Genomic DNA, 22,730 nt, shown 5'->3' with positions numbered 1-22,730 from the left:
TTATATTGTTTTTCCCTCATTTTATTTTATTTTTTTTCAACATAAAACATAAACCCTGCTGCCTGCAAGAAAATGTATATAGTGTTTTGTAACACATGGCAAATCACTTTTGTTTACTCCCCCTGTACTTTTCTTAAATCTCTTATTCTAAGTGTGTGTGTGCATCTGTGTAAAACTTAGCTGTATTTCTATTTTGAAAATAAATAAAAACTCAATACTCCATGAATTCACAATTCTTGCAAACATTTTATCACATTTTTATGGGTTCAGTCACAGGTTTAAATTCCCATGTGACTGTCAGCTAAATTTGAAGTGACCCTTATTTAAATAGTTATTTGTTATATAATTATATCTACCTTGGGTACCCAGCGCTGCTCAGGTTGCTCTAGTTAGTCCCGCCGTTTACAATGCAAAGATTACTTAGCATACAGTATCAAAATTAATGTTTAATTGAAAGAAAATGTCTAAAAATGTGTTTGTATGAGACAAATTATGCATTTAACTCCACGGTTTTTGCAGAAAACATTTAAAAACCCCAAAGTACAATCACAAATACTGACATAACTAGGGCTGGGCGCGTTCCTGGTGGAACGATCGTTCTTTCCCGAGATCGAACGGAACGATCAAGAATACGGAACGGGACGGAACGGAACGAGAACGGAACGATAAAAAGAGGAACGAGAACGGATCGATTTAGCTGAAGGCCCTCGTTCTAGAACGGAACGGAACGATTTCAAAAAAGTCACGTGCCCAGCCCTAGACATAACTACTAAATCAATCAGGTCTCAATCTCGAAAATTGAAAAGTGTATTCTTAATCCTAACATATTAAGGAGCTTTATCTATGAATTAAATGATAATCAAAGAATCCTATTTATTCTTATTTTAAATTGAGCGATCTATTTATCTCCGTCGATTTGGCAGAAGTCACTGAAAACCGGGGAGTTACTTCACAAAACCGAGCATATCTTCTAAACATTTTTTCGGTGTTAAGTACTTTCCCAAAGGCATTTTCCCTAGGGGGACTTTCCAAGTGACAATTTCCTAAGTGACAACTTCCCAAAAGTGCAATTTCCCAAGCGGCAACTTCCCAAAGGTTAGATCAGGCTGAGGGCACATTTGGGAAGTTGCCACTTGAGAAAAATCCTTTGGGAAATTACCTAACATCGTATTTTAACATATAAAAGTATTTTGTGTGAATTTAAAAAAAAGTAAACGACGTATTTTTGTGAGAATCAAGCTTTTTATTGGAAAATATCAACCACTAAAATTAATTGTATCAATTATTTTCTGAACAACCAAATAAAGCCTTCTTCATCACCTAGTTAAAATAAGGTCGATATCTCAAAAGGCAAAAAAGTTATGAATTTGGAATGAGCAACCTTTTTATAGAGGTCAAAACTTCATAACCTCCGTGCTCCGCACACGGAGGTCTACAGAGTCTAAAATTTAATGATTATATTGACTGACCCAAGGTCTCTGGACCAAAAAAAATATCAGCAACGATAAAAAAGTTTTAAGAAACTCTAAACTTTGCATTATCATTTATTAAACATTCTTCGGGTTTTACACAGGGTTATACATACATATAGAGAATGATGGTGGCTGATGGTTATCTGAAAAGGAATTGAAAACTCGCAACAATTTCTAAATTTAAAATCCTAATTCTTTGAATTAGACCTTTGATATTTTAAACAGTAGAATATATCAAAGGTTTTCACTATCAGGTTGCTAAAATATAGCGATTAGAAAATTTGAGTTTGTGGCAAAGACTTAATTCCTTTATTGTCTTCTGTAACCAAGTACACTGTACACAGTTCTGTACAGTACAGACATTAAAACAAGAAATACATTAGGAATCCTCTAAAATGCAATTTCTGGAAGAAATTTAAATACTAAAAGTGTACAGTACTTAAATTATGCAAATTTCTCCCAAAAACTGCACTACACTATTGTGTAAAAAAAAATCATGGTTCCTGGTATATCTGTCTTAGTATTCAGTTGGTGCCTGGTAACATAATAGTTATCTTATTCGCCGCAATCGATATGTTTTCCTTAAATCTAATTTGGGTTGGTTTGTATATTCTTAAAAGTCCTTTGGAAAATATTTAAATAATTTGTGGTTGGTATCCAGTGAGATCTATAAAAACTGTGGAATAGGTCGACAACATTGAAGCAATCTTATGTGTATTTGATGGTGTTATAATGCGAATAGTTTTACCAGTAGTGGAAATCAACTTCTTTAGGTGAACAACACAATTGCTGAGTTTCATGTTTATAACCTGCTTCAGCTAGATCATAGCTATCGTCTTTCTATTCCATAATTTTATGGGTTTCATTGTAATTAAAGTTTTTTTAGAAATTGATAGATCTTGTGTGTATATCAAAGATCTTTGTTTAATATAAACTGGGCCATTATAGCTGGCTGTTGAGTATAAAATCTGTCATTTATAGATGGCTTTTGAGTATAAAATCGGTCATTTATAGATGGCTTTTGAGTATAAAATCGGTCATTTATAGATGGCTGTTGAGTATAAAATCGGTCATTTATAGATGGCTGTTGAGTATAAAATCGGTCATTTATAGATGGCTGTTGAGTATAAAATCGGTCATTTATAGATGGCTTTTGAGTATAAAATCGGTCATTTATAGATGGCTGTTGAGTATAAAATCGGTCATTTATAGATGGCTTTTGAGTATAAAATCGGTCATTTATAGATGCCTGTTGAGTATAAAATCGGTCATTTATAGATGGCTGTTGAGTATAAAATCGGTCATTTATAGATGGCTGTTGAGTATAAAATCGGTCATTTATAGCTGGCTGTTGAGTATATAATCGGTCGCTGTTAGATGATTGGTATCATAAGCGGATCTTTTAATAATAGTAGAAAAGTCTTTGGTTTGTGTCATATTATCAGAAAGTAGTTCTGGATTATTAGGCATTTGGTTTTAACTTAAACTATTTAAGATTCTATATTTTTTTTTCATTATTTATTTGGTTGTATTAATATAGTCTTATTGCCTGTATTTAAAGTTAGGTTTTAATAAGACAGGTTTTGGATGTCAATAGTAGATGTTAAATAAGTCTTTGTCATAGGTCTTTGGTCTTAGATAGAACAGTGAAACAGCATGGTTAGAGATTCTTTTTACATTTAATTAAACTTATAAAAATCTTTATAAAATATATTCTGAACTCATATACGTATATATGCACACATATTTGTATACTGCAGAGCTTTGAATTATATAAAAGAGAAGTTGACGGGAGGAGGATGTGACATAAGATCTGATAATTAAAACTTTCATTTAGTTACATTCATCTCATAAAGTTTTCTACGTTACACATTTACATTTGTAGTTTAATACTTAGAAGCAGAGTAAACCGGTTTTATGAGGGCTCAAGTACAGAAAAAGCACAGCCTTGCTCAACAAAGAAATTCCTGAAAAATAGATATTTTAAAAAGTTATTCATCAAAAACACTAATTTTTCCTGGGTTTTACTCTGCTGCATTGTTTAATAAAAAATCTGTTTTTATTACTATTCAATATTACTCTTTTTCATTATTTAATAACGATTAAGCAGCATTATTGGTTTCTTCAGCAGCTACTAATGCGTAGCTTATCCACAACAAACACTTTGAATTCATATCATTAAATTGTCAATAAATATTTAATTATTTTCTATTTCAATGAGTTTTGAATCTTGATTGGCTAAGCTTTTAATCATCCGGGCTTTTAAAAGTTTCGGGCTCGGGTTCAACAGATCGACCATTTTCATTTAGATAATTTGTGAATACTTAGTGTTTTTGGACATCTTCTTGTGCAGTAAAAGTGTCTATTTTGATGGCTGATGCAAAAATATAATATCAAAACGTGATCTCCCTACTTTTATAGTTTTGTCGTAGTAAATGGACTGAACACAACTCCTACTCTTCAGCATATATGAAGGTCTAGGTATAGAATTGGAGAATACCTGAGTTAACACAACTCCTACTCTTCAGCATATATGAGGGTCTGAGTATAGAATTGGAGAATACCTGAGTTAACACAACTCCTACTCTTCAGCATGTATGAGGGTCTGAGTATAGAATTGGAGAATACCTGATTTAGCACAACTTCTACTCTTCAGCATATATGAGGGTCTGAGTATAGAATTGGAGTATACCTGAGTTAACACTACTCCTACTCTCCAGCATATATGAGGCTGTGAGTATTGAGAATACCCGAGTTAGCACTACTCCTACTCTCCAGCATATATGAGGCTCTGAGTATTGAGTATATCTGAGTTAACACTACTCCTACTCTCCAGCATATATTAGGGTCTGAGTATTGAGTATACCTGAGTTAGCACTACTCCTACTCTCCAGCATATATGAGGGTCTGAGTTAGTATACCTGAGTTAGCACTACTCCTACTCTCCAGCATATATGAGGGTCTGAGTATTGAGTATACGTGAGTTAGCACTACTCCTACTCTCCAGCATATATGAGGGTCTGCGTATTGAGTATACGTGAGTTAGCACTACTCCTACTCTCCAGCATATATGAGGGTCTGAGTATTGAGTATACCTGAGTTAGCACTACTCCTACTCTCCAACATGTATGAGGGTCTACCCTGAAGTTGGATGCTAGCTGTTGCTGATTTCCAGTACGCTTCACCTTCAAAGGGGAAACGATTTAAAGAAATAGATTTTTTCTAATTTTAGATTTTTATTTCAGTCAATTTATAAAATTAATAATTAAATTGAATTTCAGTGACAAATATGAAAATTTAGGCCTTCAAAAGTATGCTCCCAAAAATGTCTTAATTTTTGTACCAAATACATACCTATCTTTGCATTGCATTTAACTTCAATAATCCCATTTCTAACATAGTGAGAATCCTGGATGATGAAACTCATACTCCTTAGGGATTAAAAGAATACAGTTCTAGGATCCAATTAATGATTCAAGGATCAAATGTATGCATAACATGCATTGGGTCTGTTTGATTAAAAAAGATTTCATAAGTTAAATGATTGAGGTTTTTCCGCAAAAAGTTTAACGAGTAAATAATCACATAATACATAGGTTCAGCTAATAAGGCTCAAAATTAAACCGGTCCATTTTTGTAAACAATATTCCAGAGAAAAGTTTAATTCACATACAGTGGTCGGCGTTTATGTCAATACGGTGAAGACGACTTTTTATTTTAGCTTTGTTTTCTATCAAGATTTTTTCAAATTTCAGAGAGAAGCTGTTAATTGACTTTGTTTACATGTTATATGTGTATCCATGCTGTTTTTACGCTTGGTAAAAATTAAAACTTGAAATTAAAAGTCGTCTTTATTGTGTTAGTTTATACGACGAGGACTGTAGAGTTCTTTGTTGAACCGTCAACAATAATATTTAAAAACAACCATTTTTTTAGAAATCTGCTTTAAAGCATTTAGAGTTCATGGGAGAAAATTTAAAGGTTCCTGAAAGCTGGTTGGATCAGAAAAAGAGAAAAATTGTTCTTTAAAAATGTATGCTTTGTTTTCCTAAATGAGGATTCCAGTTTCCCGTCATCCTCGGTTATAATCTCCTCCCTACTCATTCTATCCTCAGGAACCTATTTAATGCAAAGCTTTATATGGACTGCCCGGTCCTCAGGAACCTATTTAATGCATAGCTTTATATGGACTGCCCGCTCCTCAGGAACCTATTTAATGCATAGCGTTATATGGACTGCCCGCAAAATTGGAACAATAATACTCTTATTTCATGATGGAAATATGATTTTACTTAAATAAATAAATATTTGTTCAATAAAATGAAATTGCGAACTGTAAGTCTTAAGAAATTTTGCAACGAGAAATAAAGGATAAAGTTACTATTTCAAACATCTATCTATTTACATACAATACATCACAGATTTGCATCACTAAATTTATGAACAATAGTTAATTCAACTTCATTGTAAATCTTTGGTTCATGAATCTTTGGTTCATCTTTACTACGAATAGATCTTCACCACGGAGTACTAGATCTACGGATTACGGAGACTGGTTAAAGGGCCTGAGATTGGAACTTATGTCTGGATATTGTTAATCTTTGCGCTTTATCTCGATATTAAGTAAGGGCACTTTTAAATTTTATGATCAATGCTTAAACTTTCAATTAAAATTAACCATGCATGGTATGACTTTAACCACGGGATATCAAAGAGCAATCAAATTAATCTGTCTGCATAAATACTTGATCGAGATTCGCAATACAAGAGTGTCCTAACTGCTGAAAGTTTACAATAAAACTAGTTTCTATGTTCTCCTATTACGTCACTGTAAAAATTTAAATAAACGTATTTTCCTCTTTGCACTATAACAAATACTATTCTCCTTAGGCTATTGCACAGACTGAATTATAAAGACTGCAAATCGGCTCTTGGGCTGGGCTAAGTAGGCCTTTATTCGTACCGGCACGACATGATATGTATCTACCACATGTACCACACTCCCATCTAACCACCACTTGAGGTATATAATCTCCCTTCAGGGGTTAACTGTGACAATTTTTTATAAAACATAACATAAAACATAAAATGAATGTTCAGTTATTTTTGGAGTTTTTGTATCTTGTTTGTACCCTTAGAGCCCAAAACTTAAGACAGGGTATTGTTCTGAAAACCAGTTTTAAAACCCGGGTTTCAAAAATGGGGTCAAGCAGTTTTATGAAAATCAATATTATTTTATTTAGTTTGTTTATGTTTTTAATTTTTTTTCGAATCTCTTAAATCAAAATCTAAACAAATGGTAAGACCCCAAAAAGGAAACCCGGGAATTATTTCAATGATACTCTTTTAAATTTCGGGCTCAGCAGATAGATGTGTACTCCAGTTGTACACAATGCAATGGAAAATATCGCATATTTTAGCCGATAATCGATCTCTGTAACTCTCTTATCTCTGGTTAAACCTGTGTTCGTTATCCTTGCTGGATTTAATTTTAGAAAAGAGAAATATTATATAAAGTAATTAGTGGAAGGAGAAAAATAAAATATAATTAATTGATTAGGGGGTAAAATAATTAATTATCTTGTGCAGAAGCTAAACTGCGAAGAAAATCATTATTTTTAGAGAAATCTTGAAAATGTTTATAATTAATAGTTTCAGAATCTTCAGGTAAAGTAGAAATTGAAAAATATTTTTTTACAGAATAAATTTACCCTTTCTCCATTAATAAAAAAAGAAAGCTGAGCTGCTGGTTTACTTCTATCCGAAGAACATCTAAAATAAATTTAATATTAAATTATAAACTTCTTACTTTAAAACCTTCCATGAAATTTTGAAAAGAAATTATAGTAAAATTTGTTTCCGGAAATCATTTAGAAAACTCGAGTTTCAAGTAAAACTTATTTTATTTATATTCAAGACTCAGCTCTCACGACTCTATAGGAATCCTGAATCCAAGGACTTTTTATGGCTTTATAGGACTCCTGAAACCAAGGACTTTTTAGGGCTTTATAGGACTCCTGAATCCAAGGACTATTTAGGGCTTTATAGGACTCCTGAATCCAAGTAATTTTTAGGGCTTTATAGGATTCCTGAATCCAAGTACTTTTTAGAGCTTTATAGAACTCCTGAATCCAAGGACTTTTTAGAGCTTTATAGGACTCCTGAATCCAAGTACTTTTTAGGGCTTTATAGGACTCCAGAATCCATGGGCTTTTTAGGATTCTATAGGGCTCCAGAATCCAAGGGCTGTTTAGGATTCTATTGGACTCCAGAATCCAAGGACTCTTTAGGATTCTATAGGACTCCAGAATCCAAGGGCTTTTTAGGATTCTATAGGACTCTATAATCCAAGGACTTTTAAGGATTCTATAGGACTCCAGAATTCTAGTACTTTGTATGGCTTTTTGGACTCCAAAATACAAGGACCCTTTAGGATTTTATTGGACTCCAGAATCCAAGTACAATCTATAGACTTTATAGGATTCCTTAACACAAGTACTCTTTATGACTCTATAGGACTCTAGAATACAAGTACTTTTAGGACTCAATAGGACTCCAGAATCCAAGTACTCTTTAGAAATCTATAGGACTCATGAACACAAGTACTTTTTAGAACTCTATAGGACTCCAGAATACAAGTACTTTTTAGGACTCTATACTGGGAATCCTGAATCCAGTTATTTTTTTTAATTCCTGATTGCCAGGGGTCTATGCATCTATTGAGCTCCAGAATCCAAGGACTTTATATGACTCCATAATCAAAGGACTTTTAGGACCACATAATACAAGGACTTTACGGAATACTTGAGTCCAAGGAATCTACAGGACTCCAATATCGAAAGACTCCACTCCAGAAATTGGACTCCAAGGACTTTCATGGATTTCATAACCTCCAAGGACTCTACAAGACTCCGAATCAATTGTTCTAGTTATTACTTAAAGGAATGTAGTTGTAGTGGGTGATTTATAATATGGACTAAAGGACTTTATAACTTAAGTTGTTTGAAACTCATGACTCCAAGACTCATGCTCCTCATGCACCAGGTTTCCAGCCCGAAAAGCTCGTCTTACCTGAGATTGATTTCCTGTCCAATTGTTCCAACTGTAGGTTTAGCAATCATAATAGGACTTCCTTCCTCAGGACGAACTAACAGAAGAAAATTAATAAAATACAGAGATTGAAAATGTTGGTCTTTTACTAACTATTGCTCTATACGATTTATACAGAGTCCGAATTTTATGAATCCGAGTCGCATCTAAAATCCGCCAAAAAACGATTTCAATAGAGCGTCGACTTAAATCTTGAAACCTTGAATACAATTTTAAGTGCAACCAACCATATTTGAGCCGCATCTTAAATTTAAGCCACGGCTCAAATTCTTTAAATTCGGCCTCTGGTCCTCAAAAAGTCTTTATAATATTATCCGGACTAAAATGTTGGTTAATTTCATGTTCTGGAGTTAAATAGTGGTCCTAAAATAAGTCATTATATGCTCTGAACTGAAATGTTGGTCCTAAACTAAATCATTATATGCTCTGAACTGAAGTGTTGGTTCTAAAATAAGTCATTATATCCTCTGAATTGACATGTTGGTCCTAAAATAAGTCATTATATGCTCTGAACTGAAATGTTGGTCCTAAAATAAGTCAGTATATGCTCTGAACTGAAATTTTGGTCCTAAAATAAGTCAATATATGCTCTGAACTGAAATGTTGGTTCTAAACTAAGTCATTTTATGCTCTGAACTGAAATGTTTGTCCTAAAATAAGTCATTATATGCTCTGAAGTGAAATGTTGGTCCTAAAATAAGTCATTTTATGCTCTGAACTGAAATTTTTGTCCTAAAATAAGTCATTATATGCTCTGAACTGAAATGTTGGTTCTAAAATAAGTCATTATATCTCTGAACTGAAATGTTGGTCCTAAAATAAGTCATTATATGCTCTGAACTGAAATGTTGGTTCTGAAATAAGATTTTGCAGCCATGAACTGAAATGCCTGTATGAGAATATCTTGTAAAACTTTATTATACATAATACTCATTTATGGAATTTGAACAGTATTACGACAAACTTAACCAAATCCTTCCATATTGCAACAAAGAGACAAGATAGATACTTAAATCGAGTTTCTTAAATATTTTAACATAATATTTTAGCTAAAAACTTGCTACTGGATAAAATGGAACGAAATGCTTTTGTGAATATTATTCTTAAAATAAATTATAGAAAAAAATATTTACTCGAAAAATTAGAAATTTTATACAAGTTTTTGAAAAATAAGCAACGAGGTTATAGTATATAGAGTGATGATGTAGGCTAATCCTTTACTAATTGTACAGGTCATGTACTTAACTTCCAAAGGTTAATCTGCATATTGCAGTACTAGGGGCCAGGGGGTGATTTCTGAAAATATTTTCATGGATGATTTGCTGTCAATGTAACTATCAAAATCCACTACTCCTTTACTGTGTGCAGGATTATATTTTACAGGAAGAAGTACTATTATAGTCTTAGCAATATATTATCGTTAATGAACGGTTCTGAGAAAACTGAGTTAAATTCAAGATACATACACATGTACTCAGAAAGCGTTCTGCATTCAATGCATATTTGATATTTGTACTGCATGAATAGGCTATAATCTCTTAATATCCTTTATCAGTAAACTATTCTACACTCAGGATAATACACGGACAGGTGGCTAAGATCCAGCCTCCCTGAAATTAAGCCATACCATTCTTTGAAAAGGAAATACCAAAGAATCAGATACTGTCCCATTAATAAGATATAATAAAGTTCCTTTCATTCTATTTACATGAATCTTGAAGAAAATATACTGAATAGCCTGCATTAGCATATAAAAATATAGTCTAGGTATATATATTATATATTATATATAATATATTTGTACAGAGCTAGAAGGATGGAATTGGAAGGATTTACCAAATGTCAGATTGTCGGACTCCCATTTTCTACTAAACAATTATTTTCTCCCAGACTTACTTCAATTCTTTATTTACAATTTCCTACTCACAACTCACCAGAACTGAAAAGGAGAAACTTAAACTTTTTAATTTGGAATTTTCAAATTTAGTAAAATCTTTAATCTTATTTTAAGTGGAATTAAATCCGAAGAAGCATCATGGAATATGATTAAATAATGTTTTCCAAAATCTCTGAGAAACGTAGGTGAATAAAAGCAATGATAAATTTGAAATAAATGATAAATAAAAATGATAAAGATAAAGTGTTCTCCATAAAATTATGAAAGTGTTTCGTCCTCTTCATTTCTTGTATCCATGTTATTTGTAAATTGTACTTTGTAAATTTTAAGTTTTTACAAAGGAATTGAGTTTTTGCCACAAACTCTGATTGCCTAACCCCTATATCTTTTCAAACACATGGCTATAGACATTTTAACTACAAATTTAACACTTTTAAACCTAGAAAACTGATAATATCTCCCACATTTTTGATCAGTTAAAGGTTTCAAGGGCACAGTTCTAAATCGGGATTTGCCGTCTTTGCATGGAGGGTCGTTTAAAGTTACACTAACGGTCCATTTAAGCTAAGCCTCTCAGAGCTGAGCATCATTAATACAAAAATAATTCAAAAAATCACTTACTGATAACATTAAGGTCCTTGTCTATCTGTTCTGTGTGGAAAGGAGCTTGTGCTTCAGTTATCTGACATCTACCAAAGTAAATCATGGATCAATTGATATGTACATTGTGTACGTACTGTATTTACTGAATGTATGTCCTTATGTTGTGCTGTAAAACTGTATGCACACTGTGTACTGTATTTTCTGAATGTATGTCCTATATGTTGTGCTGTAAAACTGTATGTACTAAATGTATTGTATTTACTGAATGTATGTCCTATATGTTGTGCTTAAATGTATTGTATTTACTGAATGTATGTCCTATATGTTGTGCTTCAAAACTGTATGTACATTGTGTACTGTATTAACTGAATGTATGTCCTATATGTTGTGCTGTAAAACTGTATGTACTAAATGTATTGTATTCACTGAATGTATGTCCTATTTGTTGTGCTGTAAACTGTATGTACTAAATGTACTGTTTTAACTCAATGTATGTCCTATATCTTGTGTTGTAAAACTGTATGTATTAAATGTATTGTATTTACTGAATGTGTGTCCTATATGTTGTGCTGTAAAACTGTATGTACTAAATGTATCATATGTACTAAATGTATCATATGTACTAAATGTACTGTAGGAACTAAATGTAAAGTATTTACTGTATGTATTGCATGTACTGTATGTACTGTATGTACTGTATGTAATGCATGCACTGTATGTACTGTATGTACTGTATTTTTTAATGTATGTACTGTATGTACTGAATGTACTGTATTTTACTGAATGTACTGTATTTTACTGTATGTACTGTATGTACTGTATGTACTGTATGTAATGCATGTACTGTATGTACTGTATGTACAGTATGTCATATATGTATGATATGTACTGTATGTAATGTATTAACTGTATGTTCTGTATATACTGTTTGTACTGTATGTACTGTATATACTGCATGCACTGTATGTACTGTATTTACTGTATGCACTGTATGTACTGTATGTACTGTATGTACTGTACGTACTGTATGTACTGTAAGTACTGTAAATACTTTATGTACTGTATGCAGTGAATGTACTTTATGTACTGTATGTACTGTATATACTGTATGTAATTATATACACTGTATGCACTATATGAACTGTGTGTACTTATTGTGTACTGTATGCACTGTATGTACTGTGTGTACTGTATACACTGTATGTACTGTGTGTACTGTATGAACTCTATATACCTATATGTCCCTGTTGATGCTATGCCAGTATGATGTAAAGCCATCCTATGCTCCCCACTACCAGGATTTAGAATAAACTCCGTAGAACTGTTATCAATCTATAGGATCAAATAATTAACAAATCAAATCGTTTTTTTAACATAGATATTGGGCTTCTACATAATAAGAAGAATAATATTGATTTTGATAATATTCATCAAAGAAAGTGTCAATTTTTTTCAAAATTTGAAAAAATCTTTTAAAACCACTTTATTAATTTTTATAATTTAATTAAAAGTTTTTGAAAATAAAATATAAGAAAATTTATGTTTCAAACTTAAATTCTAAATCATCAAATAAAAGGGCTTTAAAGGGATTAGAAATAAAGGTTAATAAAAGTAATCCAATCTTGTTTCATCTTTTCGTTTCATGGTTTACATTTGGAACTGGAAATTTAGAGCATTGTTTACGAAAACTAGAATGTCTGAGAATTATATACGAAAATCAGAAAATATTAGCTTTTTAGTTGAAAACTAGAAATTTGGAACGTTTTATAGTAGTAACTAGAAATTTTGAGCATTATATTTGGAAACTGGAAATTTTGAGCATTATATTCGGAAACTGGAAATTTTGAGCCTTTTATTCGGAAACTGGAAATTTTGAGCACTATGTTCGGAAACTGGAAATTTTGAGCATTTTATTTGGAAACTGGAAATTTTGAGCACTATGTTCGGAAACTGGAAATTTTGAGCATTATATTCGGAAACTGGAAATTTTGAGCATTATATTCGGAAACTGGAAATTTTGAGCATTATATTTGGAAACTGGAAATTTTGAGCATTATATTCGGAAACTGGAAATTTTGAGCATTATATTCGGAAACTGGAAATTTTGAGCATTATATTCGGAAACTGGAAATTTTGAGCATTTTATTCGGAAACTGGAAATTTTGAGCACTATGTTCGGAAACTGGAAATTTTGAGCATTATATTCGGAAACTGGAAATTTTGAGCACTATATTCGGAAACTGGAAATTTTGAGCATTATATTCGGAAAATAGAAACTTGGATCGCTATGTTCGAGAAGTAGAAATTTAGAGGGTAATATTCGAGAAACTAGAAATGTCGAGCAATATATTAGAACACTAGAAATTTTGAGCATTTCATCTTAAAAAAAAAGAAATTTTGAGCATTATATTCGGAAACAATTAATTTCGAGCATTATATTCAGAAGATGGAAATTTTGAGCATTATATATTCAAAAACTAGAGACTTCTAGCCTTATGTTTGAACACTAGAAATTTCTAGCAATATAATCAGAAACTAGAAATTTATTGCGTTATATTCAAAAGCTAGAAATATCAAGCGTTATATTCGGAAACTTGAAATTTCTAACCTTATATTTGGAAACTGGAAAAAAAGGAATTTTGAGCATTATATTCGGAAACTAGAAATTCCGAGCATTATTTTTGGAAACTAAGAAATTCTGAGCGCTAAAAATTGGAAACTAAAAATTCTGAGTTTCGAAATTGTAAATATGTTTTAAGATTGGAAACTACTGGGCAATTTAAGAGAAGCAACTGAAAATACAGAAAAACATCAGCTCTGAAATACAATTAAGTATTAAGAATATATAAAAATATCAGCTCTGAAATGCAATAAAGTATTAGAAATATTTAAAAATATCAGCTCTGAAATACAATAAAATATTAAGAATACATAAACATAACAGCTCTGAAATACAATAAAATATTAAGAATATTAAAAACTGTATTTCTTTTTTTATTTACGAATCTTGCATTGTACAATATCTAAATTAAATATTTTATCAGGAGTGAAATAATTCAAGCTGATTTTTAGCTTTAAGGTCATATTTAAAGGTTGAGATATAAATAGAGGAACAAGAAGCAATCTCTGTAAACCAACAAAAGATCGGAATAAAAACTTTGTTTACCTTAAAACCAGGCAGGTTGAAATATTAATTTGTTTACCTTAACACCAGGCAGTCTGAAATATAGTTAATTTGTTTACCTTAACACCAGGCAGGCTGAAATATAGTTGATTTGTTTACCTTAACACCAGGCAGGCTGAAATATAGTTGATTTGTTTACCTTAACACTTGGCAGGCTGAAATATAGTTGATTTGTTTACCTTAACACCAGGCAGGTTGAAATATAGTTGATTTGTTTACCTTAACACCAGGCAGGCTGAAATATAGTTGATTTGTTTACCTTAACACTTGGCAGGCTGAAATATAGTTGATTTGTTTACCTTAACACCAGGCAGGTTGAAATATAGTTGATTTGTTTACCTTAACACCAGGCAGGTTGAAATATTTTTTTCGTTCCAAAGCTGGGCCTAGTTTCACACATTATACACTGTTTTTTGTGGAAATATGATTCAAGAATCCATAATTGTTTCTTTCTAATTAAATGACCCTTTGAACTTTTTTTTTATAATATAGAATAAACTTATACCTACACCACGATTCTTAGTTTAAAGGTTGAAAGACGAAAAGCTAAAAAGGAGTTTGATAATTCATTGCATTATTGCAGTTTAGAATTTATCATATTTGATAAATTCATATTTGAATTTTTCTTTTTAAATAACTGAACATTTACGACATTTTCTAATTTAGGGAAATAAAAATAAAATTTATCTTAAATTTGAAGATATTTTAAAAACAATCTTAAAAACGTTGAAAAGGAATGAGTACAAGAAATAACATAGTTCCTAATATATTTCTACAAAATATTGATACTTTGCAGAAACGTATGAAGTAAATGGCCCCCCCCCCCCCCAACAAAACCCTCTTTGTTAAAACAATTTGTTGTGAATAAGATTTTATGGAATTTTAAAGCTCTACCAGGAAACTTTTTCGTGTTGGAATTTGCAAGATAAATAAATAGTTTCTCTGCATATTTACTGCAGAAACCCATAATGCTGCAATTTGCACAGATTTTGCATACATTTCTCTTTTACAATTTTGCAGGTGCATTGTTAAAAGAAATTATGAACAAAATTTTATATCCCTAACCTGCTGTTACTTATTTCGGACAAAATGTTCGCTATTTAAAAATGTTTTTTTTTATTTTACGAATATTATGCTAGGAATTATTTCTGACAATGTGGGCGGGGTCGGGGGTCAAATAAAACTTTTAATCTTAACAAATAATCTATTTATTTTAAGTTTCCAAATCGGTTAAATTCTATCCAACATGATATTAGAAGCTGTTAGATTAGAAAAATGTTATTTGTAAAGTATGGTTTGTCTTCCTAAATTAATGTTGGAAGTAATTAAATTCTTTTCTCCCCCTCAGCCTGTCTCATGTCAGCAGAATATTTGGTTTAAATTGAAAATGTTTCTCCAGTGTAAATTTACTCTTTTTTAATGTAAAAATATTCTAAACATTAGCATCCTCCACCCCCCCCCTCCCCCCCCCCTTCTGCATGCTGTATGCTTCTAAACATTAGCATCCTCCTCCCCCCCTTCTGCATGCTGTATGCTTCTAAACATTAGCATCCTCCTCCCCCCCTTCTGCATGCTGTATGCTTCTAAACATTAGCATCCTCCTCCCCCCCTTCTGCATGCTGTATGCTTCTAAACATTAGCATCCTCCTCCCCCCCTTCTGCATGCTGTATGCTTCTAAACTTTAGCATCCTCCTCCCCCCCTTCTGCATGCTGTATGCTTCTAAACTTTAGCATCCTCCTCCCCCCCTTCTGCATGCTGTATGCTTCTAAACATTAGCATCCTCCTCCCCCCCCCCTTCTGCATTCTGTATGCTTCTAAACATCCCTACTATTCCAAATTCCTCTTCTTCACTTTCTTTCATTTTCTCTTTGTTACTAATTCTTATATATTCTTGGGTCTCATTTTCATTTTCATTTTCCCCAAGATCCATCCCTTTTCTTGTCTTTTTTCATCTTCTTTCTTCTTTTTTTTCCATCTTTCTTCATCTTTCTTCTGCTTCTTTTTGCGATTTTCTTCTTTTCCCTTTTCAGGCTTTTCTTTTTCTTTTTTACTCCCCGTAATGAGACCTAACTTCAATTTGGCATTTTCTAATTTATTCATTTTCTTTTTTTTCTTCTTTTCCGATCATTCTTTTCAATCCCAGTCTTCTTTCCTGACACCGGAAACTTTTTGGAATTGTTGACTAAAGGGTGATTTCGTGAAAAATTATAAAGGGTATAGGATTATTCCGAATTGAATTCGATATAGATCACTCTAATTTTACTTCTCTGGTGCGTGAGTTGCGTATATAAGGAGAAAAAAGTTTAAAACAACTCATACCGAAGAGCGTAGGACCATAGATAAATAAATAAAATAGGACCCATACATACACATTTACAGAGGAGCATTATTTTACGCAGACTGTAGATTATTAAATTAATAATCCTTAAGATATTGAAAGATAATATTGTCGAATTTAACTCGGGGCGTTCCTATGTAGTTTAAAAAGCATAATCTTTTTAATTTTTTCATTTACGATGTACTTTTGAGGACGATTTTTTGGCCGCTAGGTGTCTCCCCCAATTAAAATTCCTTTCAATTTTGCGAACACTTTCTTTAACATTTTGTATGCATATTCATTTTCACTGTTTAGTTCTAGCAATTTTTTTTTCTTTCTTTAATCTCCGGCTTCGTACCGTACATTATTGGTGTACACTGCAGTACATATTTGAGTAAATGTGCCTGAAGGATGAAGTCTGTAGAACTCCTGTGCATCTTTATACCACTTCACACTATCTAACTAAAAGTACAAAAATACAGTGACTCGCTGAAAAAAAAACCCGATTTTGAATGACTCTTTGCGGTTCTAGCAGAGGGGGTCTAAATCTATGATAAATATAGGCGGAAAAAGGGTCCAAGACCTCCCCCCCCCCTCCCCCTCATCTCTCTGCACAAGACAAACGTAGGTCACACAACTCTTTTCAATGGCATTTTTACGAATTGCTAAAATTTTTAATGATAATTTTGCAAGTATAAAGCTGTAAACAAGGTTTATTCTTATTTTTAAATATAAACCATAATAACTAGATTTAATACCTTTTGATTTGGTCTGACAGTAAATCTGCAAATCATAGTTACAGACTGTCCCAGGGTTATATCATTGGGAAATTCCAAACCTAGAAATATATTCAGTTCAATCATATAAAAAGAGACTGTCCACTAATTTAATGTGTTTATAGGACAGATTAAAAGTTTTATTTAAAATTTGGAAATATTTTGCTAGCGCAAACTTATCTCTATCTCTAAATTGTCTTGTCTATGGAGTGTCATGTATATAAAATGTCATGTCCCTTAAAGGTCCTGTCTATGAAATGTTCTGTATATAAAATGTCCTGTCTATAAAATGTCCTGTTTTGAAATGTTCTGTCTATAGACATTTTCTGTCTATAAAATGCTCTGTCTATGAAATGTCCTGTGTATGAAATGTCCTGTCTATGAAATGTCCTGTTTTGAAATGTCATGTATATGAAATGTTCTGTCTATGAAATGTTCTGTCCATGAAATGTTCTGTCTATGAAATGTTCTGTCTATGAAATGTTCTGTCTATGAAATGCTCTATCTCTGAAATGTTCTGTCTATGAAATGTTTTGTCTATGAAATTGTCTTTATTGTTCTGTCCATGAAATTTACCGTCCTGTCTATGAAATGTCCCGTATTTGAAATTTTATTTGTCCTGTAAATGAAATGTCATGTCCATGAACTATAAAATCTAGTCTCTCTTTAGGTAAAGGTTTAGCGGTGGTATAAACCAGTGTTTGTTATTTTTATTTAATTGTTAAAGTACTTTAAATTACGTTTAATTGATTCAAAATTATCAATTTTTAACTGATTAATTTAGATTCTGGTCTTAAATTAACATATTTCAAAAGTCCTAGAAAATGGAGTTACAGTCATGTATTGTAGTATTGTATGCTAAAAAAATTAAAAATACTTTTTAAAACATTTTTCTTCCCCTTAATAATCTACAAATAAGATGTCTTTCTAGTTCAGTGTCATTTTAACCTACTAATAAAATGTCTAGCGTACTTTAATACATTTTTCAGTCTAATTCTATGTAATTACTATAAAAAAGAATGTGAAAGTATCCTGAAAATTAAAATAAATAAATTAGAAATAAAAATATTCACAGTATGTTAATTTAATGTTGTTAACATGATTTAATGAAAAATACCCCCGGTAGTATACAGTACAGTGTAAATTTAAAAAATCATTAAATAATTCTTTTAAAAGTTAAGTTAACCGTTGTTGTACAACTAACCTGTAATAGTTAGAGAATTAAAAGTTTGAATTTGAAGTGTAAACCATACCAGCAGCATCCATCCACCAAACATTATTTAATTTTATCTGGAAATCCTCGAGTTTTATCTTTAATTCTTTAGAATAGTATTATAGAGCATAAAGGGTTAATACATGGGGGCCCAAAAGGTTTTTAAATGGATTTACAATGGTTCTTTCACGTTCATCTGAGCAACAATGAAAAAAATAAAGCTGCTTTTGTATCCGGAAAAGTGTCAAATGCTTCTTTCTCAACGAACTAATACAATTTTAAGAAACAAAAAGAGAAATAACTCAATCATTGCTCAAAGAGCATTGTTATGAATCGAACATTTAAAATTACGTGTATTGTTCCTTTAGAGTTCCTGTATCTGGTTTTAGAAGGATGTTATCTTGTTGCTGGTTTTCATTTTATTCTCTTCTCCTGCACTGTCTTGGAGTTTCTATTATTCCGCACTGTTCCGACATAAATTTTCATAATTTCGCAATTCTGTATTCAAACCCGGGGGATATTTTATGATATGGGAATTCTTTATCTTCCTTAAACAAGGAACACGATATCAAATCAAATTGTTAAGTTTAAAATTCCAGTGATTCTTTAGCTTTAGAATATTGTAATTTTATTTTATTATGTGTTCCGAAAATGTGTATACTTTAAAGGAAATGGAAAATACCTGTAAAAGGAGCTCAAAAGAATGGAACAGAAAGTACGGAGAGAAAACGGGAAAGGAAATGGAAAGGAAAGTATGAGCAGAAATGGTTATGAACGGGAAAGAAACGGAAAAGAGCAAAAAGAAAAGGAAAGACCCAAAAAATGGAATATAATTTGTTCAAAAAATACCTGTAGATGAAAAGCAAGGAACCCAACAGAATTGAAAGGAACGGTAAAGGTGAATTTGGGAAACATAGAAAGCTAAAATAATTGGAAAGCTTCACATATATTATAGTTTCTGGGGGGAATGTAAACAACCCCAACGGTAACCAGGCTGAGTTTTGTTTGTATTTTTTCAAGAAATTGCAGTACACTTGTTTTGTAAACAAAGATACGGAAATTCCTGAATTATCTTCCTTGCTCCGGGTCCTGGACTGCGCTAAGGGTCGGAGAATGGAGAAGAGAAGAGAAGAAGTGGGTTCAAGAATCATATATCATTACAAAACATCTGCAACGTATTTAAACCGGTAATTCAGAGATATATTTGAATTTTAAAATATTTTCTTTTTCATGAATTCTTCTAGGTTACAAAACATCATGAATGCATTGCTATTATTACATTTATTAGAGATAAAGATAAAGATTATTCTATTTTTGCAGAAAAAAAAACGAAAATGTTTGAAGAGCTTGTGTGTAGGTGTAAAGCTATGTTTTAACAGATAAAAGAGTAGATTAAACTCTAAACAGTGAAGATGGTGAACTTTCTAGAGTTTCCAATTTGTGTTGATGTTATTGAATTTACTTTTACGAGAACATGGAAACTCTAGAGTTTTTAACAAATATATATTATCTGTGTGTAGTGTATATAGAATCTTGTAGTTTTCTGTAAAATCTTTTCAAAATATCGCACAAGAAAATATCTAATGTCGATGTTACACCAACATTTCGCCGAAATTGCTACTTCACTCCACCAGAGCATGATGAAAATAAAAAGAGAAAACCATGATATTTGATACGACTTTTTATATTTAATCATAAAAGAATAAGTTTTGCTCTCTTTTGTGTAAATGAAGATTATTTGTATAGTGAGAAATTGAAACCTTTGTGACATATTTTAAATCGTGGATATAGGACCACATAAACTTCATTAGAAGGGTATCAAACATCTAGCGTACTGTCTCGGGTTGCCTTCAATGGTCTGTATGTGTACTGTACAGCTTGCTCTAGCTGGTTCAAAGTCGGCCCGGAACTTTAAATGAACCGGAGAAATGAGATGAGCAAAAAATGACCGGTATTTTCCAATATTATACTCTGTCTTAGTCCCCCCTTGCCAACAGCTAATCTTATCTGCGGCGCTCGGCCCAAAAACTAAACAAAACCTAATTAAATTATTGGCTAGAATAATTATTATCTTTTCTAGGATTGGACAGACAGTAAAAATACAATTTCCCAAATTAGTTGTTTAAAATATATATGTACAACTAATAACTCAGTATATAGAAAACTATTGTCAGGAGTTTTTATAAAAAATCTTTACATTGTTTTTGTCAAATATCAAACAAATGAAGGTGATAAATAACATTGCATTAATCATCTTGTTTATCAAAAGTCTCCTAATTTATATTGCCGGTTCATGAAATTATGCAAAATCCACAAAAATTGTAAGGAATGTTAACAAGAGGTAGAAGCTAGGGGGGTGCTTATAGTATTTAAAATATTCAGAGTTTAGAGCTAAGTATGTATACTTTACATACAACTTATTCAACAAAGTGTACCCTAATTCAAGGCTTGTCAACCAACTGACAAAAAATTTTTACATTTTTATAGCTTGCCACAAACCCTAATTTTATAATAACTATATCTTTGCAATCTGAGATCGAGTAGACCTTTAAAACTTAAACTTAAATTTTGTCACACGTTGAAATATAAAATGTTTACAATATCAGGTAAAACAAATATTGGGATTAAAAAATAGAGTTTGGGGCAATTAATTACTTCCTTTAACAAAAGTTTAATAACAAAACATTTTTTCTCTGAATTACAACTAAAATGTAAAGTTGTGGGAAATGTAAAAAAAATGCTTATTCAGACTTACTTACTATAAAATAATGAAATTCTTACCAAATCTTACTAAAGTAATTGCTTAGATCTTACTGACTTACTTAAAACTTACTTTTTATTTTTTTCAATTCTGTTTTTAAGGGAAAATTAAAATTATTTGTACTAGATAAATTTTTAGATCTTAATAATTAGCAGAAAAAAAACAAGCTTCTAAAGAAAATAATTTGAATTGTCTCTCCTACAAAGATGAAAGCATTATTGAGAGGAGGTAAGTCAAATAAGATTGTGGTTTTCAATAAGTTTATCACTTTCTCACGTTCTATTACAAACAAGTTGAAGGGCCCGGCGTTGCCCGGGAAAAAAAGTTAATTTTTTAGTCTATGTCATCCCAGGCTAATCATGATCTACAAAAATGTTAAGCCCATTCGGTCTAGCCGTTTGGCCAGCTAGGGAATGTATTTCCGAATGTCTTGTTTTATTATATAGATAGAAAATTAAAAACGAGAGTTTTATCTTTAAGTTTAAAATTATTTTAGTGGTAAAAAAATAGGCACTTTTTATTCTATAATCTTACGCAGTGGTTCTAAATCACAAAACTAACTAGACGTAAAAATGCCGTCACACCAAAATGTATCAAAAATGGATGAAAATGGGATCTTATTTGAAGTTCTCATATTTTAACGTAAGAACTCGCAACCTTTGAATCACGCGGACCAGATGAGATATAGTTAAACAATCGTCTCACTTTTAAACATTTCTATCTCATGACAGCTGAATCACCCTGACACGAGGCACGAAGATGAACATCAGAATCAGCGTGGCACGAGTTACAAAGATGAACTCGGATTGGATGACAAATGAACGATATGGTTTTATGATATTTCTAAGAACATTTTTTTCTAATTAAAACAAAAATCGACGGTTTTGCTTTTTCAACACTTTATTTAGAGCATTTGCTGCAACATTGGGATTTGTATTTGGTCACATTTATTTCTACAACTTGTATATTTTAGTAGAAATAGTTTCTCATCCATTTTTATTCATTTTACTTAAAGGGGCAGTATTTACGTAATTTCAAGTTACCATGAGTTATTTGGAGAGAATCAGATTCACAACGGTACCCATAAACATGTTCGGAGGGGAATATCAGATTCACAACGGTACCCATAAACATGTTTGGAGGGGAATATCAGATTCACAACGGTACCCATAAACATGTTTGGAGGGGAATATCAGATTCACAACAGTACCCATACACATGTTTGGAGGGGAATATCAGATTCACAACGGTACCCATAAACATGTTTGGAGGGGAATATCAGATTCACAACAGTACCCATACACATGTTTGGAGGGGAATATCAGATTCACAACAGTACCCATACACATGTTTGGAGGGGAATATCAGATTCACAACAGTACCCATACACATGTT

General features: G+C 32.0%; 1 protein-coding gene across 2 annotated transcripts; it reads right to left on the bottom strand.

Moving 5' to 3' along the window:
* Window positions 1-1,774: 1,774 nt before the first annotated feature.
* Window positions 1,775-18,656, bottom strand: LOC111702032 (uncharacterized). 2 transcript variants are annotated; one of them, XM_023473554.1, is made up of 13 exons: window positions 18,566-18,656; window positions 17,344-17,423; window positions 16,990-17,047; window positions 14,614-14,652; window positions 14,446-14,453; window positions 12,317-12,414; window positions 11,101-11,168; window positions 8,544-8,619; window positions 7,184-7,244; window positions 5,521-5,591; window positions 4,827-4,903; window positions 4,568-4,657; window positions 1,775-3,439 (listed from the first exon to the last, which is right to left on the bottom strand). In XM_023473554.1, the coding sequence occupies exons 1-13, from the start codon at window positions 18,636-18,638 to the stop codon at window positions 3,366-3,368; spliced, it is 873 nt and encodes a 290-aa protein (XP_023329322.1). In that variant the 5' UTR covers window positions 18,639-18,656; the 3' UTR covers window positions 1,775-3,365. The 2 variants fall into 2 exon arrangements, with proteins under 2 accessions (XP_023329322.1, XP_023329321.1); XM_023473553.1 differs by lacking the exon at window positions 14,446-14,453 and having other exon boundaries at window positions 14,606-14,652.
* Window positions 18,657-22,730: the final 4,074 nt, after the last annotated feature.

The sequence above is a fragment of the Eurytemora carolleeae genome, unplaced genomic scaffold (genome assembly GCF_000591075.1).
Source record: "Eurytemora carolleeae unplaced genomic scaffold, Eaff_2.0 scaffold458, whole genome shotgun sequence".
NCBI classification, from domain to species: domain Eukaryota; kingdom Metazoa; phylum Arthropoda; class Copepoda; order Calanoida; family Temoridae; genus Eurytemora; species Eurytemora carolleeae.
This window is presented reverse-complemented; position numbering and strand designations above follow the sequence as displayed.